The sequence below is a fragment of the Carya illinoinensis genome, chromosome 5 (assembly GCF_018687715.1).
Source record: "Carya illinoinensis cultivar Pawnee chromosome 5, C.illinoinensisPawnee_v1, whole genome shotgun sequence".
NCBI classification, from domain to species: domain Eukaryota; kingdom Viridiplantae; phylum Streptophyta; class Magnoliopsida; order Fagales; family Juglandaceae; genus Carya; species Carya illinoinensis.
Window position 1 is genome coordinate 25,609,008 of NC_056756.1, and position 23,379 is coordinate 25,632,386.

At 37.3% G+C, this 23,379-nt stretch overlaps 1 protein-coding gene and 1 long non-coding RNA gene across 2 annotated transcripts; one reads left to right on the forward strand and one right to left on the reverse strand.

Annotated features, from left to right (window-relative positions):
* Positions 1-9,596: 9,596 nt before the first annotated feature.
* Positions 9,597-10,712, forward strand: LOC122310225. The gene has a single exon (XM_043124107.1). The coding sequence runs from the start codon at positions 9,597-9,599 to the stop codon at positions 10,710-10,712; it is 1,116 nt and encodes a 371-aa protein (XP_042980041.1).
* Positions 10,713-15,636: 4,924 nt separating this feature from the next.
* On the reverse strand, positions 15,637-18,064 carry LOC122309270. The gene is made up of 3 exons (XR_006242391.1): positions 17,872-18,064; positions 17,657-17,755; positions 15,637-16,088 (listed from the first exon to the last, which is right to left on the reverse strand). It is a non-coding gene; the product is annotated as an uncharacterized LOC122309270 (long non-coding RNA).
* Between the last annotated feature and the right edge of the window lie 5,315 nt (positions 18,065-23,379).

Here is a 23,379-nt window from a genome sequence, read left to right on the forward strand (position 1 = left end):
TTGTTGTGGCCCCACACTTCATGCTCCACAGTTGTTGTAGCCCTATGAATTTTTTGTACCTCACTTGTTGTGAACGCACGTAAAATAAAATATGGCTCCATCGGCGTTAGTGCCCGGCGCTCCAGTTACCAGCTAGTTAGGCCCCATTTGCAAACTGTTGACTGTACTTCGTCAACCTAGAGAATTTCACACCTATTTAGACACTCCATCATGAACAAAAGAGTTCCACTAGGATATTACCCCATCCTAGCACTTAGGGTCGTGATTGACATGAATAACTTAACATAAACGTGATTTGAAACTTAACTTAACAAAAACTTGATTTGACTTCTTTACTGAACATGACATACTTATAATGGTGAATATTACATGATATGACATGCATGTAACATGTGGCATACTTATAATATATAACAATATGTGACAGAATAGATTGTGTAACAGATAAATATTAGTGACAGAATAAATCATGCATAACAAATAAACATGCAATGACGTGGTATGACATAACATATATGATAACATGTATACATAAATTGTAGTTTCCTAGCTTTTCATACATACACAGTAAATTGCTAGTAAGTTATAAGCCAATTTACCTCAATCGTTGCGTTTTACGAGAATAAAGTGTGAAACACGAAGAAATATAAGAGGGTATTCTAAAAGTTAGAAATTTAATTACTAACCATTAGAAATGTGTAAAAGAGACAACTTAGAATAAAATTACCATTTTACCCTCTATATATGAAAAAATGACCATTTTACCCCTAACTTAAAGATTTTACATCCTAACTCCAAAAATTTTCAAAATTTACATTACTCATATAAATTTTGTCTTAAACTCAAATATCAACTTGTAAAAATTTAAAAACATTTACAACTATAGAAAACACACTATGGCCGAAACATCCATAGGTCAATTCTCTTTATTTTTGTTGCAATTCCTTCCAACTTCAAAACTCATGCTTAAGCCAAAATTTTACAACAAAGATCTTCCTATCCTAAGTTTAAAACCATACTTAAAACATCCATTTAGAAAAAACTAATAATTAACACCAAAATGTTTTGTAAAATGATCCAAACACTTGAATCACAAGCTTTGACCCTAAATCTAAAATATATCCAAGAATTTCAAAAAATCAAATCTTACTTCTAATATATTCATAACATCATCCTAAGATCAACCATGCTTTAAATCATCAAACTAAAGTCACCAAAATCACAAAATAACACTTGGAGTTTTTGGTTTTACACTTAGTCTAAAAACAGAAACTTTTTTCTTAACTAGGTTTGATCAATCTCTTGATCTATGCCTTAAAAATATGAGATCTTCAAACTAAGACATCACATAGTTTAAAAATATGTCCTAAAGAAGATCCAACCATCAAAATTAAAATTACATGGCTAAAAATCAATAAAACATGGATCTAATTTAAAAACATCAAATCTTAGGCCTAACCGAAATCCTCTGGCATAGAAAAATCATATATTTGAAACTAATTCTAAATATTTTCAAAATAATATCATAACATAAAAATAAGAGACTTAAGATCATCATATAAAAGTATCAAAGTCTTTAGAGTAAGATCAAACCACGAAATATTCAAACTTTTTCCAAACAAAAACTGTTTTTCCACTTCCAAGTTTCTAGATCTAACAAACTCTATCATCAAAAACTTTATTCATGCAAAAACTCTTCAATGTAAACTCAAAAAAATAATCTAAAAACACTCCATAAAATTTTTGGAGCAAGATATGTCCATTAGCTTGGTCAAAAACTCCAAAACATAACATACTCTCCAATTTCACTACCAGAATGACCTTTCCATGGTTAATAAAACTTTTGACCCACCAAATGACCATGTAATGATACGAATAATATATCTACGGAAACTATACTCAAAGAGATTCAATTTTATGAAAGAGTTATCATGTGAAAATACTTACAAAGGGTCAAGAATCTCCACGCAAAAAGACCCAAAAATCTGCCCGAAAAAGCTCTTTTAGGTTTCTCTCTAAGAACGGGGTGAATAAGTGATTAAAGGGAAAGAAATGTGGTTTGCACGAATCTAGACTTCTAGAGGGGGAAGATATGGGCTTTAATGACCTTTGATTGGAGGTGGTTATGTGACATAAAGTGGAGAATAGTAAGGGGAAAGGACTGCTTGTAGAAGTTGTGAGGTATGGAGGTTGATGAGGTGGGTTTCTCCATCTCATCAAGGCACTGTTGGGTGCAGCCAAGGGTAGTGGATGGTCTACCATGTGAGGGAGGAAACTTCTTCAAGAAGCCTTGCCTATGTGGCCAAATTCGTGGGCCTTGGTGGGACTCAATCAAGTGGACTTCAATTTGGGGTTTAAAGAGGGTTTGGTTATGTTTTGAGATGCTATCAAGCCCAAATTCAATTTTTCTTGACCCAATCAAATTTACAAGTTTAAAAGGTTGAATAATGATGTCATAATAAGAATTGAGAAATTAATAGTGTGTGAAAGTGATTTAATCAAGTGATTGAACACAATGCTAGAAATTGGATCAAAAAGGATTTGAAGACCAACTTTAGGGTTTTGGGAAACTGTTTAGGGTTTCAGTTTCAACCAAGTTTTTGGGGTTTCAATTGGATTCCAACCATTTAGGGTTTCACCAGGGTTAAAACCCTCTTTGATCTGGCTCAATTTGGTAGATCAGATGAAAAAAATGTTTTGCTTAGATGGCATGATATCACACCTTGATTTCCTTCACAAATCCATCTAATGGTTCCTCTTTGTGCCAAGTGTCTAATACTATTCACTATGTGTAACTAAGATCTAGTGTCCAAATAAAACTTCTCTAACCTAATTTGGACATTCCACACTGTGATTTTGAAAACATTGTACTTAGTACGCTTATCGAGGTTACTATTCACTCCACAAAAATGCGTAATAAACTTAGTACTGAAAAATATTAAATATTCATATTAACATACAATGAAAACCGTTTACCAAAACTCAACCCCGAAGTGCCCTTAAGAATAAATTCACAGTTTCGAAATTTTGTTTCGTCCGAAATTATGAAAATGAGTTATTGCGCCATAAAATTCTAAATATTCAACTGAGTCTAGTGGCGTAGACCATAACGTATTCTGACACTTCTAACTACCTCAAATAATTAAAATCGCATTTATGACACCATAGCGAGTGATAACACTGACTATATTGACAGGCTAAAACTTTTGTGATTAGTTTATTCATGAAAACTTATGGAGTTTTTATGAGATTCCTAAAATCTATAAAAATTCCATTATTGAATTTCTAGCTGGCTGTTACACTTTAGATAAAAACTTATTAGAGACCGTTGGTTCAAAGGCTATGTCTTTAGACCAAAGTGGACAAACATCCCCTACTTTAGGGGGAAAAGCAAAAAAGTGTACTGAATAGGCAGTAGGGATTTTTTGGGTACCTGTAATACAAAATAGAATAGGAGTTAGGAACAAAAGCCATATACTCAAGGAGGTAAATATGAACATGACCTTAACAGACCAACCCAGGAAGTGGAAGCGCAGGGCCCGAGATATAAACTTATTAGAACATGATAGACAACTTGACAAGAAAGGCAGTTTCTAAGGCAACAACCAAGAAGAAAGGAAAAATCACATTGCAACAAGATGAGAGTTGCACCAATGTTTTGGCAGAGGCTGAGTTCCACCCCTGCCATTTTAGATGGGTATTTTAAGTTGGAATTGCCAAGGGCTTGGGAACCCTCAGATAATTAGAATCCTTAATAGGTTAGTTAAGGAAAAGTGCCCAAACTTGGTTTTTCTCATGGAAACCAAATGTTCCAAAGCAAGGATTGAGACTACTAGGAGGTCTCTTAAGTTTGATAATTGTTAGGTGGTAGATAGTAAGGAAAACAGTGGAGGACTGGCTATGATTTGAAAGGATAGCAATGAAGTTCAGCTAATTAATTTCTCTAGATGGCACATCAATGTCTTTATAAAAGAAAAAGAAAATGTAAATGATCCTACTTGGATGCTAACTGGTTTCTATGGTCATCCAATGACATAAAAAAGGGCACAAAGCTGGGCCCTTCTAAAAATTCTACAACCTACAGTTCCCATAGCATGGATGTGCATTGGCGATTTTAATGAAATTACTAGTCAAAGTTAAAAGGTGGGGGCAGTGACTAGACCATATAAACAATTAGAGGCTTTTCATGAGGCCATTGAGTCTTGCTCTTTAACTTCAATCAATACAAAGAGGGTTTGAAGTTCACATGGTCAAATAAAAGGAGTGGTAGGAGGTTCACTAAAGAAAGACTTGATAGGGGTCTAGCCAATGCAAATTGGAAAATGAAATTCCAAACTGCCACCTGCCTTGTGCTACAAGCTATAAAGTCTGATCACTCTCCTATGGTAGTACATTTAGTCAACAAGGCACTAGAATGCAATAGGACACAACCAAAGTTTAGATTTGAAGCTGCCAGGTCTTTGAAAAATGATTGCACTGGTATTACACAAGCTGCATGGTCAAAGACAACAGGGGCCTTTGATGCTAGTTCTGTAATTAGCAACAAGATTGCCAACTATTCTAAGCCTTGAAGACATGGAAATCAAAATGGAGAAGAGAAGGGCAGGCCTCACTCCAACATAAGATGGAGAAAATTACAGAATTACAAGAAACTGATACAAGCAACTAGGGTCAAGCCATCAAACAACTTCAAGAAGAGGTGGAACAAGCTATGAATCAAGAAGAACAAAAGTGGAAGTAGAGGACTAAACAACATTGGTTAAAGCATGGTGATAGAAACACTCACTTCTACCACTTGCATGCTAACCAGAGAAGGAAGACCAACTCCATCACCCACCTAATGGATCAAAGTGGCATGATGACTGAATACAAGGAGGAGATAGTTGCTATTTTCTATGATTATTTCTCTAACCTTTTCTCATCTTCTGGTCCAACTGATTTCCAAGAGTGTCTACAAGGAATGGTTCCAACAGTAATAGAAAGTATGAACCACAAGTTACTAGTCAAGTTTACAAAACAAGAGGTTAAAGAGGCTATCTTTCAAATGAATCATCTTCGATCACCAAGTCCAGATGGGTTCCCAGCCCATTTTTACCAGACTCATTGGGATAGCATTGGCAGAGATACCTACCAGTTTTCCCTTGCTACCCTTAACTAGAGAGGCTTCTTAACAGGTGTTAATGATACAATCCTTACACTTATACCCAAAGTTAAGGACCCAAAAAGAGTAATTAAGTTTAGACCAATAAGCTTATGCAATGTCAGCTACAAAATAGTTGCCAAGGCTTTGGCTAACAAACTTAAGCCTATCCTACCTAAAATAATTTCAGTGAACCAAAGTGTCTTTGTCCTAGGTAGACTCATCACTGATAATGTCTTAGTTGCATACAGACACTCCACTCTATGCAAACAAAAATGAGAGGTAGAGCTGGATACATGGCCCTCAAGTTAGACATGAGTAAAGCCTATGATCGAGTGAAGTGGGGATTCCTCAAAGCTGTGATGGAAAGGATGGGGTTTGATCATAGATGGATATCCCTAATCATGAACTACATATCTTCCGTTTCATATTCTGTTCTAGTTAATAGAGAGGCCACTCCCTCTCTAACTCCCTCTAGGGGTATTAGACAAGGAGACCCTCTCTCTGCTTACTTATTCATCATAGTTGCTGAAGCCTTAACTTGCCTATTGAATCAAGCTGAATTAAAGGGTGGCATCTCAAGTATTCCTATTGGATCAAGCCCAACTTGTGTTAATCACCTACTTTTTGCAGATGATAGTCTTCTTTTCTACAAATTTAACTCCTTAGAATGGAGTAGGATGATGTACATATTGGAGGTTTATGAAAAGGCATCGGAGCAGGTAATAAACAAAGAAAAAATAAATATTTTCTTTAGTAACAACACTCCTACAAAGATACAGAGAAACATATTAAGTATTTCACGAGTTAAAGCTTTAGTCACCTTTAAAAAATACCTAGGATTACCAGCTATTTTAGGCAAATCAAAAGGAGAAGCCTTCCATTCTCTTATTGACAGAACCTAGTAAAGAATTACATATTGGAAGACAAACTACCTCTCAGCAGCAGGGAAAGAAGTACTCCTAAAGGCTGTCCTACAAGCTATCCCAACATACACCATGGACATATTCATGCTCCCCATGTCAATCACCAAGAGACTTAACCAACTAATGATAAAGTTCTGGTGGGGTTTTGAGGAGGACCATTCAAAAATATAATGGATAAAATGGGATCAGCTAAGCCAAGGAAAGGACAAGAGTGGATTAGGTTTCAGAGATGTCAAGAGTTTTAACCTTGCTATGTTGTCCAAACAAAGTTGGCACCTATTTCAGAATCCAAGTTCACTGCCTACTCTGATACTGAAGAAAAAGTATTTCCCTAATGGGAAGTTGCTAGATTCAAAAATGGGTAACAGACCATCCTAAACTTGGAGGAGTATCCAAATGGTCTACACCTATTGAAAGAAGGGCTAGTATAAAGGATTGGTAATGGTCAGCGGGTCAACATATGGGAGGACAAGTGGATCTCTCAACCTCATATATACAAAATCCAATCAATCAAGCCTGAGGCAACAACACAGTTTCTAGTAGCAGACCTTATTGATCCAGAGCTGAGACAATGGAAGGAACCAATTCTGGGCAAACTTTTCTCTCCAACTCAAGTAGAACTTATCAAGTCCATTCCCATTAGCATAAGTCGAAGGGATGACCAATTAGTATGGAGTGGTATAAATAATAGTAAATTCTCTGTCAACAATGCATACCACCTACACAGAGAAATGGAGACCAGACAAGTGGGGGTTCCCTCACATCATGACCCTCTTTCTAGCATCTAGAAAACCATGTGAAAGTTTCCAATACCCCCAACAGTGAGGATGTTCTTGTGGAAAGCTTGTAGTGAGGCTTTGCCTACTATGGCAAACTGATGAGAAGACATATTGTTACCAATACCAACTGCCTAGTCTGCAAGATCGAGAGTGAAACAACAGAGCATGTATTATGGAGTTGTGAGGCTGTAAAGGATGTATGGAGTCAATGAAGTAGAAAGATCAAAAAAATGAGCCTCAGCTATTCTTCCTTTAAAGAAACTTGGAGCTATCTATTTCATCATTTACAGAGGGAAGAGCTAATGGAAGTGGCAATGCTCAATCGATTAATATGGGCTAGAAGAAATGGCTTTATCCATGGAAAGGGTTTTATGCACCCTAACAAGATTATCAACAAAGCTTCTAGTGAATTAGAAGTATATAGATCTAGTCAACATTACCAAGAACCCTGCCCAAACAGCTCAAATGAGGGGTCCACAATTGCTTGACTCATGCCTCCAACAGGAACCTATAAGATGAACTGGGATGTAGCCATTAATGCTACTAAGGGACTAGTGGGAATTGGGGCCATTATGAGAGATGATGCAGGGAGGAGTATTGGTACCTTTCAAGCCAAGAGAAACCTACAACTGAATGCTTTTAGTGGAGAGACTTATGCTATGATGATGAGTGTTGATTTTGCATGGAGATAGGTATATCTAACTTTATACTCAAGGGAGATGCACTAGAAGTTATCAGGCTTCTAAATGGCAACTGACTCGACTAGAGCTAAGGTGGATTATTAGTGGAGGATGCCGAAAGAGTGCTGAACCAATTTGCTGTTTGGACTGCAGTTCATACCAAAAGAGAAGGCAACAAACAGCACATGCACTTGCAAAGAATGCCCTCACCCTTTCTGAAGATTTGTTAGAACTTGAAGTTACTCCAAGTTGTGTTCAACAGATTGTAGGAAATGATATGTTTGTAACCTCTTGTTAAAGAAATGAAATGAATTGACTTTTCCTCAAAAAAGAAAAAAAGAAAACAAGGAGTCGAGATTTTTTTATTTTTCCTAATCAATATAAGGAGTCAAGATACTTCAACAACATGAGGCCTAATTTCTTATATTACCAAAAAAAAAAACTACTAAGGCAACATACGTCGTTGAAGATAAAGTTGGAAGCCTCAACAAAATTTTTATCTCAAAGTGTGTGCAATCCCCGTTCTAGATTGTTTTACTGATCATTTAAAAAATTTTCATTTTCATTTACAAGATAAAAAATTACGTAATTAAAAACGAAACATGCATGAAAATTAAAAGAAGAAAACGATTTTGTCCTGAAAATTATTAAAACTTAAATTACAAAATCTTTATACTAAACAAGAGTTTGTGGCCTTGTTGCTTTTCCTTTATTTGTGTTCGGCTTCATTTCATTTCTAAGTGGGTACACATAAAATAATTAGTCGAGTACTCAATAAGTAAGCAATATTTTGTAATGTAAACGTATGCTAATATAAATTTTCATTCATACATTCTTCATTCATTTACATACTTTATATAAAATATTTTCTCTTGCAAGATGACATTTCTTTCTCTTTTAAAAAAAAAAAAAAAATCTCTTTCATGTTGTACATTTCTATTATACAATTACATAACATACAATTAGTTTTTATCATTCTTTTATCAACTGGTACATACTATTATCTTATGTGTGTTGGGATTAGTGGTCTATTCTATCTGTAACCAAGAATTGGAAATCACGTAATCTAAAGGGTAGCATTGGGATGCACTACCAATACAACCTATCCATTATGGGGTATATATCCATTATGGCAAATGCCTTTTAAGTGGCAAAAATACCAAAACACGAGGCTTGAAAAGGAATCCAAATAAGGGAATAAAAGGGGCAAAACCAAAAATCCGCATGTACATGAGCGTTGGAGCCTTTTCCCACCATCACCTATTGGCAAGCTCTCCTTGATTATGTTACTCTTGAATTGAACCAAACTTGATTGTATGATTGAATGCAAATAGTTTAGACGAGGCTGCAATTGCATTGTCAAGGAAGCGATCCAACTTAGAGGAGATCAAGTTGGAGTTTGCATTCCTTCTTTCCACCAAACAAACCAAAATGAGTAGTGGGTGGAGGTTTGGTTTGAATGCATTTGCTGCTAAAATGGAAGGGGAAAAAAAAACTTTTAAAAGATAAGACAAAAAGAAAGAAAATGTATATAACATTATAATAACATTAGATATAATCTTAGAATATACAAATTTCATATATATTCTTTGAGTAGCACTACAGCCCCTGAAAGAATGTTCCGAGAAAATGTAAATTCTCTTTTTTATTCTTCTTTTCTTTCTTTTTCATATCTTTTTTTAATCATCATAAACATTTTTTAAAAACTAAAAAAATCATAATATTATTAACAAACACTTCATTAATCATTAAATAAAGAAAGAGTACCAACTTATTCTTTTATCAAATAAGAAGCCTTTAGAGATTTGAGTGGGATCGAGTATTCTCTCAACTGCTTTCTTCTTTTAGAAAGCGACTGAGGAGGAGCAGTTAGTATTCTTCCTCGATTGAGGAAGGAGTGTTGATCTCTGTTTGCGAGTGTAAGCAGAGGAGTGCGATGGAAGACATGGAGGAAGTATGGAGGAGATTGAAGCTGAATGATGAGGAGGATGGACCGATTGAAATACAGCATTCTGATTCGAGTATATTGAATTTGAAGAGTGAATGAAGTCTGGTTGGGAAGGTGATTTCAATGCGTCGGATTGGGAAGGAAGTTATCAGATCTATGATGGAGAGAATCTGGAAGGTAGGAAAACTAGTGGAATTCCAGGCGATTGGAAGTAACCGCTATGTTATAACATTTGTAACTCGGAAAGACAAGGTGAGAGTTCTTGATGGTTGTCCTTGGCTGTTTGATAATCATCTATTTGTTCTAAAAGAATTTGAAGGTAAAGTGCAACCTAATCTGTTTGACTTTGATCATGCTTGCCTATGGGTGCAAATGTTAAATTTACCTTTGAATTATATGACAAAAAGGATGGGAGAGGAGATAGGAAAATCGATAGGGAAGGTTGTGGAGGTGGATGTGCAGGAAGATGGCTCGGCTTGGGGGAGATACTTAAGAGTTAAGGTGGAGTGTGACCTTAAAAAATCTATAGCTCGAGGAAGGACAATTCTAGTGGATGGTAGGAGAAGCTGGGTGCCTTTTCAATATGAGAAGCTACCTAGGCTTTGTTTTAATTGTGGAAGAATTGTACATGAAAAGGAGGGGTGCAAGGGTAGTGATGAAAATGCTGGTCAATATGGAGTGTGGCTTAGGGCACGGCCTATAAATAGAAAAGTAACTACTAAAGGGGAAGAGGAAAAGATAAAAAAGAAAAAAGAAAAAGAGAAGGATAATTCAAGGCAGGAGTATGAGGAAATGGAGAAGGAAGGGGAATCTCAGCAGGGAAGGGAGGAGGATGAGTTAGTAGAACAATGGGTGATTGATGTAAATTCAATGTTGAAGGTACAGGAGGACCTATTTCAACCTATGATGAAAGTGAATGAAGAGGAAGTTAGTAGACCAGATGCTTGTGTGAATGTACAAGATGAGAAGTCTAAAGTGATTGAAAATAAAATGCTGCAATTGACTGATGAGGATGTGGAGAGCAAGAGGTCATCAAGGTCGAAAAGAAGGGCTAGGGCTAGGCCTGAGTCAGGTAAGCAAACTAGCTCTTTTTCTCAACTAAAAAGAAATTATGATGCTATGGAAGATGATAGTGAACAGATTGATGGTGGCAAGAGAATTAAGAAGGGTGATGAGGTAGTGTGTGATGAAAATATACTAAGGGTGGTGGCTGCTGAGCACCACCACCTGGAAGCATGAAAATCCTATGTTGGAACTGTTGAGGGCTTGGAAACCCTCGGACAGTTCAAGACCTTAGTCTTATGGTTAAGGAAAAGCAGCCCATTCTGGTTTTTGTTTGTGAAACAAAAATCAGGTCCTGTAAAATTGTTGGTTTGCAAAGGAGGTTAGGGATGGAAGGAAGTTTTGCTGTTGATTCTGAGGGAAGAAGGGGTGGTATTGTTCTGTTTTGGAGAGATGAGAAAGGTGCTGAGATTGTAAACTACTCAAAGTGGCATGTTACTGTAATAGTAAAAGGAGAAAGGCAAGAAAAAGACTGGTGCTTCACAGGGTTCTATGGTCATCCTGAATCAGGGAAAATAAGGTTATCATGGGACCTATTGAGACAGTTAAAACCTACAAATGATGGTGCCTGGTGTGTGGGGGGAGACTTTAATGAAATATTATGGCATAATGAGAAAGTAGGGGGAAAAAGGAGAGCTGAAAGTCAGATAAACCTGTTCAGGGAAGTATTAGAGGACTGTGGTCTGGTTGATGTTGGATATAGGGGAAATGGATTTACCTGGTCTAATAAACATTCGGACCAATCCTTTACAAAAGAAAGATTGGACAGGTTTGTGGTGAATAATAAATGGAAGTCCATTTTCAAGGAAGTGGAGGTGATGGCTCAAACAGGGAGATGCTCAGATCACTTACCCATTGTAATCTCTACTATTGATGAAGGGAATGGTAGAAGGAGGGGGTTCTTTCAGTTCAGGTTTGAGGCTTGTTGGTTGCAACAAGAAGAATGTGAGCAAGTGGTTAAAGAAGGGTGGAGGAAGAGTCTCTTAGCATCAGAACCTATACAACAAGTTCAAACCAGACTGTAGTGTTGTAGTCAGGCTTTATTATCATGCTTCAAAGGAAAGGATAAAAGAAGAGGAAAGGAAATTGAGCAGGTATCAAAGAAAATAAAGGAGATACAAGGGGATCTTTGTCAGAATAACATGGAGGAGTTGAAAAGATTGCAAGAGAAGGTGGGCTTGTTACTTGACCAGGAGGATGTGAAATGGAAGCAGCGTGCAAAGAGGAATTGGTACACTATGGGAGACAGAAACACCAGGTTCTTCCATGAGTGTGCTAATCAGAGAAGAAGAAGGAACAAGATTGTGTCAATATTGGATGGTCAATCTATTCTAAGAGAAAAAGAAGAGGAAATTGCAGCAGCTTTCAGAGACCATTTCTCTATGGTTTATACTAGTGCACAACCATCTACTCAAGATATTCATGAAGGTGTAAAAGCTTTGGAGCCTAGGGTGTCATCTGATATGAATAATTTTCTGGAAGGTACTTTTACAAGGAAGGAAGTTGAGGAAGCCATAAATATGATGGGGGCATTAAAAGCCCCGAGTCCTGATGGGTATGGGGCATGTTTTTTTCAAAAATTTTGGCATGTGGTAATAAAGGAAGTAAGCAATGCTGTGTTGGGCTTTTTAAATGGGGGCAGATTGCAAGACTCGATAAATCAAACTTATATTGCTTTAATCCCAAAGGTTAATGAGCCAAGAAGTGTAAATGATTTCAGACCTATAAGTCTTTGCAATGTGTTTTATAAGATCATTGCAAAGACTCTCTTGCTAATAGACTGAAGAGGGTGATGGATGCCATTATTTCCAAATGTCAGAGTGCCTTTATTCCAGGGAGATTGATATCAGACAATGTTATAGCAGCCTATGAAATGTTACACTCGATGAAATGTAGACAAAATGGTAGAGTTGGAAGCATGGCAGTTAAATTAGATATTTCAAAGGCTTATGATAAGGTGGAATGAGATTATTTGGAGGCTGTTATGAAAAGACTGGGGTTTGGAGATAGATGGGTGGGTCTAATCATGAAGTGTATCTCATCAGTGTCTTATGCTACTCTTGTCAATGGTAAACCAGGTGACTTTTTTTTTCCCACTAGAGGTTTGAGACAAGGAGATCCATTGTCTCCTTATCTTTTTCTTCTATGTGCAGAGGGCCTAAGTTCTATGCTTGAAAAAGCCCAAATCAGAGGTGATTTAAGAGGTGTTTCAGTGGCTCGAGGGGGTTTCAAGCTGACACACTTATTGTTTGCTGATGATTGCTTGATTTTTGGGAAGGCTAATTGGAAGGAATGGAAGACAATTAGTGGCATTCTTGATACCTATGAGAAGGCATCTGGACAAAGCTTGAACAAGCATAAAACAACTGTTTTGTTTAGTCCTACAACTGGTGCAAAAGTGAAAGGAGATATTATGAGGGATTGTGGGGCAAGAATTCAGAACAATTGTGAGAGATATCTTGGATTGCCAATAATGGTTGGTAGATCCAAATATCAAGCTTTTAATAGTGTGAAGGATCGAGTATGGAAAAAGCTAAGTAACTGGAAAAATCAATTTCTCTCCTCTTCAGGAAAAGAGGTTCTCTTAAAGGCAGTTATACAGGCTATCCCTACATATTATATGAGTGTTTTCAAACTACCAAGGAAGTTATATCATGAATTGGCAGCTCAAATGGCAAAATTTTGGTGGGGCTTCAAGCAGAAGGAAAACAAAATTCAGTGGAGGAAGTGGTCGAAGATGGGGTTATCAAAAAATGAGGTAGGTTTGGGTTTCAGGGAGGTAGAAGCTTTTAACAAGGCACTTCTTGCAAAACAGTGCTGGAGGGTTTTGATGAACCCTCAATCATTGGCTGCAGTGTTATTGAAAGATAAGTACTTTAGAAACACTGACTTGTTACATGCTACATTGGGTTTTAAACCTTCTTTTATGTGGAGAAGTCTGTGGGATTCATTGAGTTTGTTGAAAGAAGGGTTGGTATGGAGAGTTGGGAATGGTAAAAGTATAAAAATATGGGGAGACAGGTGGGTTCCAAAGGCTGTAACTTTTAAAATTCAATCTCCTATACAAATATTGAATGCTGAGGCGAGGGTGGAGGAATTACTTTCAGGTGAGAATGGAGGATGGAATGAGGGACTTATAAAGCAAGTATTTGATAAAGAAGAGGCTGCCATTGTTTGTAATCTACCTGTCAGTTTTTCCAAACTTCCTGATAAGCAGATCTGGGCCTTCTCAAAAAATGATATATACAATGTTAAAAGTGCTTATCATGTTGAAGTAAATAAAAAAAGAAGAGAGGAAGGGGAGGTTTCAGAAAGTGCAGGGGATATGTGGAGGAAATTATGGTTGTTTAATATACCAGGGGTTACAAAGATCTTTGTTTGGAAGGCTATTACAAATTGTCTTCCAACAAAGAAAAATCTGTTTAAGAGAAAGGTTGTAAAAGATGCTTTATGCCCAATATGCAGAAAAGAGGATGAATCAATCTGTCATGCTTTGTGGAGTTGCAGTGGATCAAGGGATGTTTGGGCGTGTGAGTGGAGTCCAGTGCAGAAATGGTCAGCCAATGAAAGAGATTTTTTTGAACTCTGGTCTGAATGGTCTTTGAGGTTGACTCAGGATCAAATGGAACTAATAGCTGTGGTGTTGAGAAGGATATGGTTCAGAAGGAATGGTTGGGTCTTTGAAAATAGATTGAGGGGCCTAATGATGTATTTAGTCAAGCTGCAAATTGCTTGAGTGAATACCAACAGGCACAGGAGACACAGCAGACACAATCAAAACAAAGTAATTCTCAATGTGGTAGAGCTCTACATTGGAAACCACCTGAAGGGGATACGGTGAAAGTAAACTGGGATGCAGCTCTAAAAAGTGATGACAGAAAGTGTGGAATGGGGGTGGTGATCAGAGACAGCTGTGGTGATGTTTTAGCCTCATTATGCAGTTGCAGATTGAATGTTTCAAACCCTGTAATAGCATAAATTCATGCTCTTTGGAGGGCAATGAAATTATGTGAGGAATTGAAATTCAGTAAAGTGCAGTTGGAGGGAGATGCAAAGTCTGTAATCAATGCAGTTAATAATGCAGAAGAGTGTTGGGAATGGCATGGTCAATTGATAGAGGATGTGAAGTCTGTTTTGAAGAATAGAAAGCAGTGATTTGTTTTACATGTTAATAGAGTTTGTAATAGTGTTGCACATGATCTTGCAAAAAGTGCTTTATTTGTAGAGGAAGAGAGAGTCTGGATGGAAGATCATCTACAGGAGCTGTTAAAAGCTGTGAACTTTGATAAACTTTGTAACTCAGTTAACAAGTAAATTCAATATATGAGATATTCTTTTAAAATAAATAAATAAATAAATAAATAAAAAGTATCAAACCCATGTCGGGACCCAACCCTTAATAGATATATCATTGTTCATATTATTTTAAAAAAAATTAAAATTTATCATTAAAAACAAAAAATCCTTTTAACGTCAGCTACGAATACCTTCCCTTGAGAGCATTGCTACATGTACGAAGACTTTTAAGCGCTGCTTTTTACGCTCTGACGTGGCACTCTACAATTTGCAACCCATTTTGATTTTAACAAACCAAATCTATCCGATTTGAAATGTATAAAATTTTTTATTTTTCAAGTTATACAATTTTTTTATAGTAACGTTAAATACAATTTTAAGGTATACAAATTTTTTATTCTCATTTTAAAAATAAGTGGATTCTACTTTTAAAAAAATTAATTTTATTATGTGAATCTTAGATTTATTCACCTTTTCAAAAAGAGTATATGACTCTTGAACATTCTAAAACTACAAATATTATTTCTCTTTTCTTACTTATTACAAAAAATATGTGTGATAATTATAGTTTTGCTCTGTATTTATTTTCTTACATCCAATTTGAATAAAGTGGATAAAAGTGAGATTTACATGAAAAATAATATCTTTAATGGAAGATTATTATTTTTTTTTTTAAAAATGCATGAAGTTTGCATACTTTAAGATGATATTTAATATTATTCAAAAACAATTATACTAAACAATGATATTTAAGATTTTTTAAAACTAATATTTTTGTAATAATATTAAAATACAATATTTTAACTTTAATCTAAAACTAAAAATTCTTATGAATGCGGAATAACACCTGAAAGTCTTCATACATCATTTTCCAAATTCAAATTGTAATACCTAACACAATGCAAGGCCACCAGACTGGTAGGCTCTTTCAAAGGAAATCTTCTTATTAGCCTCCATAGCTGATGGCACGCCCCATGTAACAACCCCCCGCCTTGGAAAGGGTGGAATCGCTACTTAACCTATTTTTTTTTTTCTTCTTCTTTTCTTTTCTAGTAATATGTGATAAGCATAAATATATCACATGTGTGCTCTAAATTTTTAATTTAATAAAGGGCAACACCTGATAGATATTCTATTTAAACATTCATCCATAAACATAACCAATCATCTATGTAATGTCGAACCAACAAGGAAGACACTAAGCTTCTGCCTCTCCCTCCGCAGTAATGCCTTGCTCCCCAGCCTATTCATCATTACCTAGACATTTAAAACATAACACAAAATGAGTCTAATACTGAGTAAGCAATACACCATGCCGATAACATACTAATCATCTAATCTTTTTCTTTGAAAAACATGCATATGTAAACATTTGCTACTTTAACATTACTTTCATGCGTAAACAGTTTAAGGAGTAAACAATACTTTCGTGCATAAAAATTCTAAGAAATAACTGTGCTTTTATGCGTAAACATTCTAAGAAATAACTGTGCTTTCATATGTAAGCATTTTAAGAAATAAGCAATACTTTCATGCATAAACATCTCAAGACACATTTACACACACACACACAGAGAGAGAGAGAGAGAGAGAGAGAGAGAGAGAGAGAGAGAGAGAGAGAGAGAGAGAGACATTCTTTCATAAAGAGAACTTGGTGTAAGAAGCATGGTCATAGCTACTTACCTCAATGCTTCTGGATACTTCCAACGCCAATATAGGTCATATTCCAACAAATAGCATAAGCGTGTTAATACTCATACAATATTTTTTAGCTCTCCCTTTAAAAGAGAAAGCCACGATATTACAATCTAACGTCCCTTCTATGTTTAGCATTAATTCGATGACTACTCCTCACCTCAACTTACAAGAGTAACAAATTAAATATTAAGACGTGCTAGCTGTCCATGGAAGGCTAATTAAAAAGCTTACATGAAAAGTAGTTAAGAATTCATAGGCTTCAAACAAGGTCTCTTTAGTTCAAGCTCACTTTGGGTTACGAACATTAAGAGATCAAATCTGAAAATGCTCAACAATGGGCTTTAAAATAGATTTAGGCATCTCAAGTGGACTAACAAGCTTAGGAAACATGCCCCTTGAAATCAACTCGGGTCCCTCATTATAAAAGGCTAGTTTATCAACATTTAAACTCTTGGGTTAGGTAGAAATTTCACTAAAAAGAGAGATAGCATAAATGTGCTATTTCCAAAACAAGACATGGCATAGCATAGACTTAAGTGTTCTTGGACAGCTTTACATGCTATAGAACCTTTTGTACCTTTGGTCACCTCTTCTTAATACCAATCCATTTTATAAATCTACTGACGCAAGTATAATAAATAGCCTAGTTAACATACACTATTTAATTAAGCATAATCATAGAGAATAGCAAGAATAACCCATTAAGTAAGCTTAAAAATCTTTAGACATCAAGTTTATAGTTTAATTGTTTAACACCTTTAAAAGCATGATACAAACCAATTAAAACTACTCTAAGTTTCCTTTTTGAAGAAACCTCATTATTTGGAAGACCCCAAAACAAAACAATATTTTATATACGACATTTCCAACATACCCAAATCATTCAAAGGGTCATCCAAGATTTAAAACAAGTTTGTTTGCTAAAACCCCCTTCATTTCCAAATATAATAATGCACAACATGAAAACAGCTCCCATATATATACGGCTAAGCCAAAACAGGGCATATATATGAGGAATCACCACATGAAGAGATAAGAAACAAAATCTAGAACACAAGCTTGCTCCAAAATTCGGTTAGTCTCAAAACAACATCCTAATCAAATGGAGTTCAAGCTAGGGTTTATACCTTGGTATATACCTTGGTGAATCCCTTCCCAAAACACGAAAATGGAGAAGAGGAAAGGTGGGTTCAACTTGGGAAACTAGAGAGCACACGAACCCTTGGCTGGAAATCCAAAAAAAAAAAAAAGATCGAAACATCAACAACAAAAGAAAACCCACTTGATTAAACCAAGGCTAGGTTCAAAATACACAAAGGAGAAAGGTTAAGGGTACTCTTACCTTGCTATTTTCCTCTTGAGAAGAAGAAATAATGGGTGCTTGGCTTAATATTGGAAAGAGAAAGAAAATGGGAGAGAAAGAGGGTAGTGTCGCACGGTTGAGGGCTTGAGAGCTTGAGAAATTTTTTCTTCCTTTTTTGCCTTAGAAGCCAAAGGGTTCAAGGGATATGGACTTAATTACTTTTTGGTCAAATCTTGCCTTGGAAGCCAACGGACTAATGGGGTAGAAAGGGGCTTACGTGACCTTTTGGTCAACTCTTACTTCACAAGCCAAAAGGGACGGTGGGGATTAAGTGTGGAAATATATTTCCCTTACGTACCCATCCAATGGTGGGGGAAGCTTGGGCCATTTCTTGAATAATTAAAATTAGAGGGCTTAAGAGAAAAATATTGGAAAGTCTTAAAATCATATCCTTGATTTATTTTAATAACTCACCATAAGAATAAAAACACACACATCTTAAAATAAAATAATAAAATAATAAAAATATTTATCTTAAAATATTTAAGTTAAAGAATTAATAAAATGACGTAAGGATTCACGTAGTAGGACTCGGGTATTACACCCCACACCCTTACGTGGCTAAACCGGGTTCACTAATAAGTGAACCGGTTCTGCCTAAACTTGTGAGAAGCCAGCTCTCGTGGAGCATACCTTCCTCCCTCTTCTGCAGCTACCCCTTCCCTTCACCCACGCTTCATCTCCCCCTTTCCTCTTCTCCGTGATTCCAGTCTTGAATCATTTCTCCCAAAAACCTTCATCTCCCTAGAGGGCCCATTTGGTGTTTAGGCCCAATAGAAAAGAGTCTCTGTTGACCGACCTAAATTAAAGAGTCCAAGCCCAGCAAAGATCTACACCCTACATGTCACCTTACTTGGGAAGGAGCAAGTTTCATGCATGTACATGATTCATTCGGTTACTTAGAGATTATCTAAACTGATAAACATTGCGCAAGATAGACATCACATTGAGGTGATCCTATATAGTGTTGATCTAGTTTAACTAGAAATCCATATATACTAGGTAATCCCAAAGATAATCTATCTCTAAATTCTGAATTACTTGCGTGATACCCTTTACTACTTAAGCATTGGGGTGTTCTTAGGCATATCATGCCAGAGTCTTTTTACATCGTGCAGGTAAACTGTTGTGTTCGTGGTAGTGGGACACATCCTTAACAGTGGCGCCATCTGTGGGATATGGATCTAGTTTCTTGTTACAGATCAACGTGGTTCTCACATGCCGACCGTAACCCGTTCCCTAACTAATCGAGAGGTGGATATGTTGCTAACAGCCATGGAAGCACGACTAGCAGCAATTGAAGAAAAGCTAAAGAAGGAATTGGAGGCCATGGAGATTCTAAAGAAGGAAAACGATGACTTGAGGCGAAAGAATGTTGAATCTAACGACACTACCATACCCGGTCACAGTGAGCAGGTTGAGGGGGAAGGGCAGTGCAATGCAGAGTTGAGCCTAGGAATGGTGGAGAAGAAAAAGATGCATGACAAGTTGAAAAGTCTGGTAGGAAAGTATGAGGAAATGGCAAGGAAGATGGGAGGATCTTCCTCGATGGAATGCCTGCTAAACCAAACCGATCTGCTATATAGCAAACAATGGCCATGCCACTCCTGCAAAAGTTCAAGGTACCTCAAATAGACATGTATGATGGGTCCAAAGACCCAATGGACCATGTGGAGAACTTCAAAACCCACATCACGCTCTACTGTTTTCCAGGGGAGATTGCATGTCGAGCTTTTTATTTGACACTAAAGGAGAAGCAAGAGGGTGGTTCAGAACTCTCAGGCCAAGGTCAATAAACAGTTTCAAAGAGTCAAACAAAAGGAGGATGCAAACCTGAAGACCTACCTTACCTGCTTGAACAAAGAAAGGTTAACAACAGACGACCAAGACGAGAAGATTACCCTCACTGCCCTCCTGGGCGAAATATGGCCATGAAGTCACTTCATGGAAGAGTTGGCCAAGAAGACCCCTTCTACCCTTAGGGAGTTCATGGATAGGGTGGATAATTTTGTTAACACGAAAGATACACTACAAGCGTGGGTGGATCCTTAGAAGGAGGACAACAAGGTTGAATGGAGAAGTGGGTAGGTTGACAAGAAGCCTAGATTGAATTGACAAGAAAGGCAGCCAGACCACAATCTCAGGTTGATACATAGCAATTTGAGCATGATGGAAGAAGAGAAGGATAGCAAGGAATGGCATCAACTTAAGACAGGTAGTCACTACTGCAAATACCACCAGATAGGATTGCACTGGACTGAAGACTGCACAATGATGAAGAAGAGAGTAACCGAACTAGCAAGAATGAGAGAGTTGGAGTGAATGGTTACAGAACGCTCAAAACCCAGAAGGCGCCAAGAATATTGGCGTGGTACCAGAAGAAGCAGCAGTCCTGAGCGACAGCGTCAAGACTAGGCTGATGGCTACTAAGACAATAGGGATAGGGTGCCCCCAAAAGGTGATAGAAACAGGGCGCCCATAGGAGAAATCTGAACAATAGTAGGGGGCTTTGCTGGAGGAGGCGTGTCCACGTCTAGTTGAAAGGCACATGCACGAATGGCGAGATATGAGGAGATATATGTGACAGATAGGACTCCTAAGCACCAAAAACTTAATAACCAAATGATAATATCATTCAGGGAGGAGGATCGGGAAGGAGTGTTGTATCCACATGACGATGCTTTGGTGGTTACCCTTGTAATAGCTAACTATACAACCAGGTAGATAATAATTGACAACGAAAGCTCGGTAGATATACTATTATACTATTATAGGAGACTTTAGTCAGAATGGGTATCAATGTCAATAAACTAAGCCCTCCCCAATGACACTAAAGGGTTTCTGTGGAGATACAATATAGCTCGTTGGGGCTATCACCCTCCGAATAACTGTCAGAATTGGTACACGGACAGCCACCACCATGACCGACTTCTTGGTGATAAAAGCTCCATCCTTCTATAATGCTATATTGGGAAGACCAATGCTCAACCATCTTAAAGTGGTAACATCCACATACTATATCAAGATGAACTTCTCAATTGATGGCAAGGTGGGGGAGTCATGGGGCGAACAAGCTCTAGCACGATAATGTTATGTACAAGAGTTGAAGAGTAGCAAAAGCAAAGTTTGTGTCGTTACCAAAAGAAGTGAAGTACCGGTACCACCCCTGCTGCTACCCTTGGCGATGACCTTAGAAAAAGGCGTGGAGGTTAAGGATGGGTAGAATCTACAAGAAGTCGAAGCCAACAAGCCACTGGAACTTGTGATGCTATAATGTGACTACCCCGATACTACCACATGTGTTGGGACCCAAATCCCCCCAGGGGACAGAGAAGCTCTGAAACAACTGTTAATAGAGCACAAGAATGTGTTTGCTGGAGTCATAAGGAAATGCCTAGCATAGATAACAATATCATAGAACATCACTTATGCGTGGATCTCGCATACAAGACAGTGCGCCTGAAAAGAAGGTCATTCAACATAAAAAAGTATGCTGCTATTAAGGAGGAAGTAAAGCTACTACTTGCTGCTAGGTTCATTGAGGAAGCCATCCGAAATGGCTATCCAACGTTGTCTTAGTGAAAAAGGCAAATGGAAAATGGAGAATGTGCGTGGACTTCACCGACCTGAATAAATCTTGCCAAAGGACAGTTTCCCTTTACCACACATTGATATTATTGTGGATGAAACGGCAGGACACCGTATGTTGAGCTTCATGGATGCCTATTTAGGCTACAATCAGATCCAAATGCATGCAATAGATGAAGAGAAGACACCGTTCATAACATATCATGGTTTGTATTACTGCCAGGTTATGCCATTCAGATTGAAGAATGCAAGAGCAACCTACCAAAGGTTGGTTAATCGCATATTTAAGGAATAGATTGGGAAGTCCATGGAGGTATACATAGACGATCTGTTGGTAAAGAGTAAGGAACCTACCAAGCACCTTGACGACCTACGAGTGGTGTTTGGGATTTTACACCATTACAGAATGAGGCTGAACCTTGCAAAATGTACTTTCACGTGGAGTCAAGAAGGTTCTTGGGATTTATTGTATCTGAGAGAGGAATTGAAGCCTTTTTGGAAAAGATAGAGGCCATACTCAACATGAAGCAGCCAAAAAACCTAAACGACACATAGTGACTAGAGGGCAGGGTAGCCACCTTGAGTAGATTCATAACCAGGTCAACAGATGAATACCTCCATTTCTTCTAGGTATTGCGCAAGATGCACCCCTGGAATGAAGAATGTGATTAAGCTTTTGAAAATTTGAAGCAACAACTGGCTATCCCGCCACTCCTAAAGCAACAAGAGAAATGCGACATACTTTGTGCATACTTAGTAGTTTCCCCACACGCAATGTCCACCGTCCTTGTAAAGGAGGAGGGGGCCGCCCAACTTCCTGTATATTATGTAAGTCAGGCTCTAAGAGGAGCAGAAGTGAGGTACCCCCGAGTCAAGATGTTAGCCTTCGTTTTGGTAGCTGTGGCCAGAAAACTACACCCATACTTTCAAGCCCACATAGTAAGGGTGCTTATGGAGAGCACGTTAGCAAAAATCCTAAGAAAACCTGACAACTCAGGAAGGTTGGTAGGGTGATCGATTGAATTAAGTGAGTTCAATTTAGAATACATCCCAAAGAAGGCGGTAAAAAGGCAAGCTGGCTCACACTCAAAAATGAGTAGCACTAAAACTATCCCAAGTACAGGAGGATGTCGTGTAATAATTAGGAATAAATTCCTAGATCATCTCCTCAGGAAAAGTTACTTAAAAATCAAACTCGTTGAAAAAGGTGAAACAAAGAGAAAATAAAATGATGGTATGTGCAATGGATGGAAAAGGGTACTAGTCATGGACTAGATTCATGTTTTTGGATTTTGATTGTCGGATTGGAATGTAAAGGACTAATAGATTAAACTCAGAAATTAATAAAACTAAATTAAGAATTAAACTAAATTAGGAAGTAATTGATAAAACATGCACTGAAAATTGAAAAGCCCCAAATTCAATGTTCTAGGGTTCATCATTATATTCAATTCACAAATTCTCAAATTAAACCACCGTAATTGTAATCACTACTAAAATAAAAGCTTAACGAAACGATAAAAATAAATAACATGAATTAAATGAATAACAAATAAATTATTCAAACGTCTAAATCAAAATTCTCTAAAATAATTCAGAAACTCAAAACTGAAATGAAATAGCAAGTAGGGAATTGAAAAGATCAAGCCAGTTGAATGGAGATGAAGATTTGAAGCGGTGGAGGAGGCTGAGCTGCAGTGGCAATTGGACCCCTCAAGGAGTTCTTCAATCTGCTGCAGTGTGAGTTAATGATCCAGTGGAAATTGTGTAGCTGCGTGAATGATCGATTGAATGAATCCTCCTCTCCGAATCTGAATGAAATACAAAGAAAAAATGAATTCTAAGTGTTTCTCTACTAAAAAACGAGTTTTCCAGCTCAAGGGTCGTCCTAAGATGTAA